The sequence below is a fragment of the Sinocyclocheilus grahami genome, unplaced genomic scaffold (genome assembly GCF_001515645.1).
Source record: "Sinocyclocheilus grahami isolate Dianchi unplaced genomic scaffold, SAMN03320097.WGS_v1.1 scaffold4610.1, whole genome shotgun sequence".
NCBI lineage: Eukaryota > Metazoa > Chordata > Actinopteri > Cypriniformes > Cyprinidae > Sinocyclocheilus > Sinocyclocheilus grahami.
This window is the reverse complement of record NW_015509518.1, coordinates 11,543-12,697: the sequence shown is the minus strand read 5'-3', so window position 1 is coordinate 12,697 and position 1,155 is coordinate 11,543. Positions and strand designations below refer to the sequence as shown.

At 37.1% G+C, this 1,155-nt stretch overlaps 1 protein-coding gene across 1 annotated transcript in view; it reads right to left on the bottom strand.

Annotated features, from left to right (window-relative positions):
• The window catches only part of dcst2 (DC-STAMP domain containing 2), a gene marked incomplete at its 3' end in the record, with an annotated part of 2,458 nt that extends 1,367 nt beyond the window's left edge, over positions 1 to 1,091 (bottom strand). The window contains exons 1-3 of the mRNA XM_016263029.1: positions 919 to 1,091; positions 465 to 565; positions 44 to 174 (exon numbers count right to left, since the gene is read on the bottom strand). Coding sequence (XP_016118515.1) covers positions 44 to 174; positions 465 to 565; positions 919 to 988 — 302 coding nt within the window. The remainder of the gene's footprint in view (positions 1 to 43; positions 175 to 464; positions 566 to 918) is intronic.
• Between the last annotated feature and the right edge of the window lie 64 nt (positions 1,092 to 1,155).

Below are 1,155 nucleotides of genomic sequence, written 5' to 3'. Positions count from 1 at the left end.
AAGTCAGTGTGTTACAGTGATTTTTATAGTGGTTTATACTCACCGTTTGGCCAATGTTAGTATAATGCCATCATGTTGCTGGTCTATACTGTTTCGTTGTACAGCCCTCAGTAGGGCTTTTCCTAAAGACCCGCGCTGAGTGAGAATATGCCTGTGGAGGTACTGGATTCTCTTCTGCAACATGCACACAGTTAGTATACACTAAGTTTCTGTTACTTTAAGAATTGAATTAATATGGATAATAAATTCATAATTAAAGCAAACTGAAAATAAATGAGCTCAGTCATTGTCTTTTTACAACCAGACCTGTACACATAAGTGTTTCTCCTCCATGAGACATAATTCTTTATAGATCAAATTTTACAAGCATTAAAAAAGTCTCAAGGTGACCAGCATAGTAAATAATTGATAAAATGCTTTATATTTAGGGGTGGGGGTGGGGGGTGAATCTTTTGTTTTCTTACTTTCTCTCTTTCAGGATGGTACCTGGCACACACAAATCTCTGTAAACGTTTGGCGTAGCCACCGGCAATCACAATAAACAGAGTGAAGCCATAAAGAAGACCTTTGTTTGGAGGGAGGGAAGACAAAGGTCAGACATATAACCAAATAAAAGTTACATTTTTGCATATATCTAATATTTTTTACTATCACTGAGTTGTGATGACTAGCACAGTTGTACAATAACAGAAGTTGCATTCTAGTTAAAGTTTCAGTATAATTATCTTAAATACACTTCGAATTGACAAAGATATCATTAGGTCATTTGTGTTAGTATTTGTGGTTGTGGCTGTGGTTTGATTGTAGTACGTTCCATCTGTTGTTCCAGTCGTGACCACCAGGAGTCATTAGACTGACAGTTGGATGTTTTTCATTTTTTTGTACAAATGTCTAATTGTACTGGTATTGTAGTTGTACCAATGAGCAGGTATCTCATGTAATCTGGCTCCAAAGGCTTCATGAGACATTTCTTGCTAAGCACAGTCATGTTTCCTTTCTGCAGGACGTCAAATGAGGCTGCGATGTCCCTAAAGATATCCGAGGCATAACCAGATCCATTCACAGTCACTGCAACCACTACAGGAGCTGGAGGTGACAAAATTAATTAAAATGGTAAAATTAAAAAAAGATATGGTAGAACATGCTAGACAGATA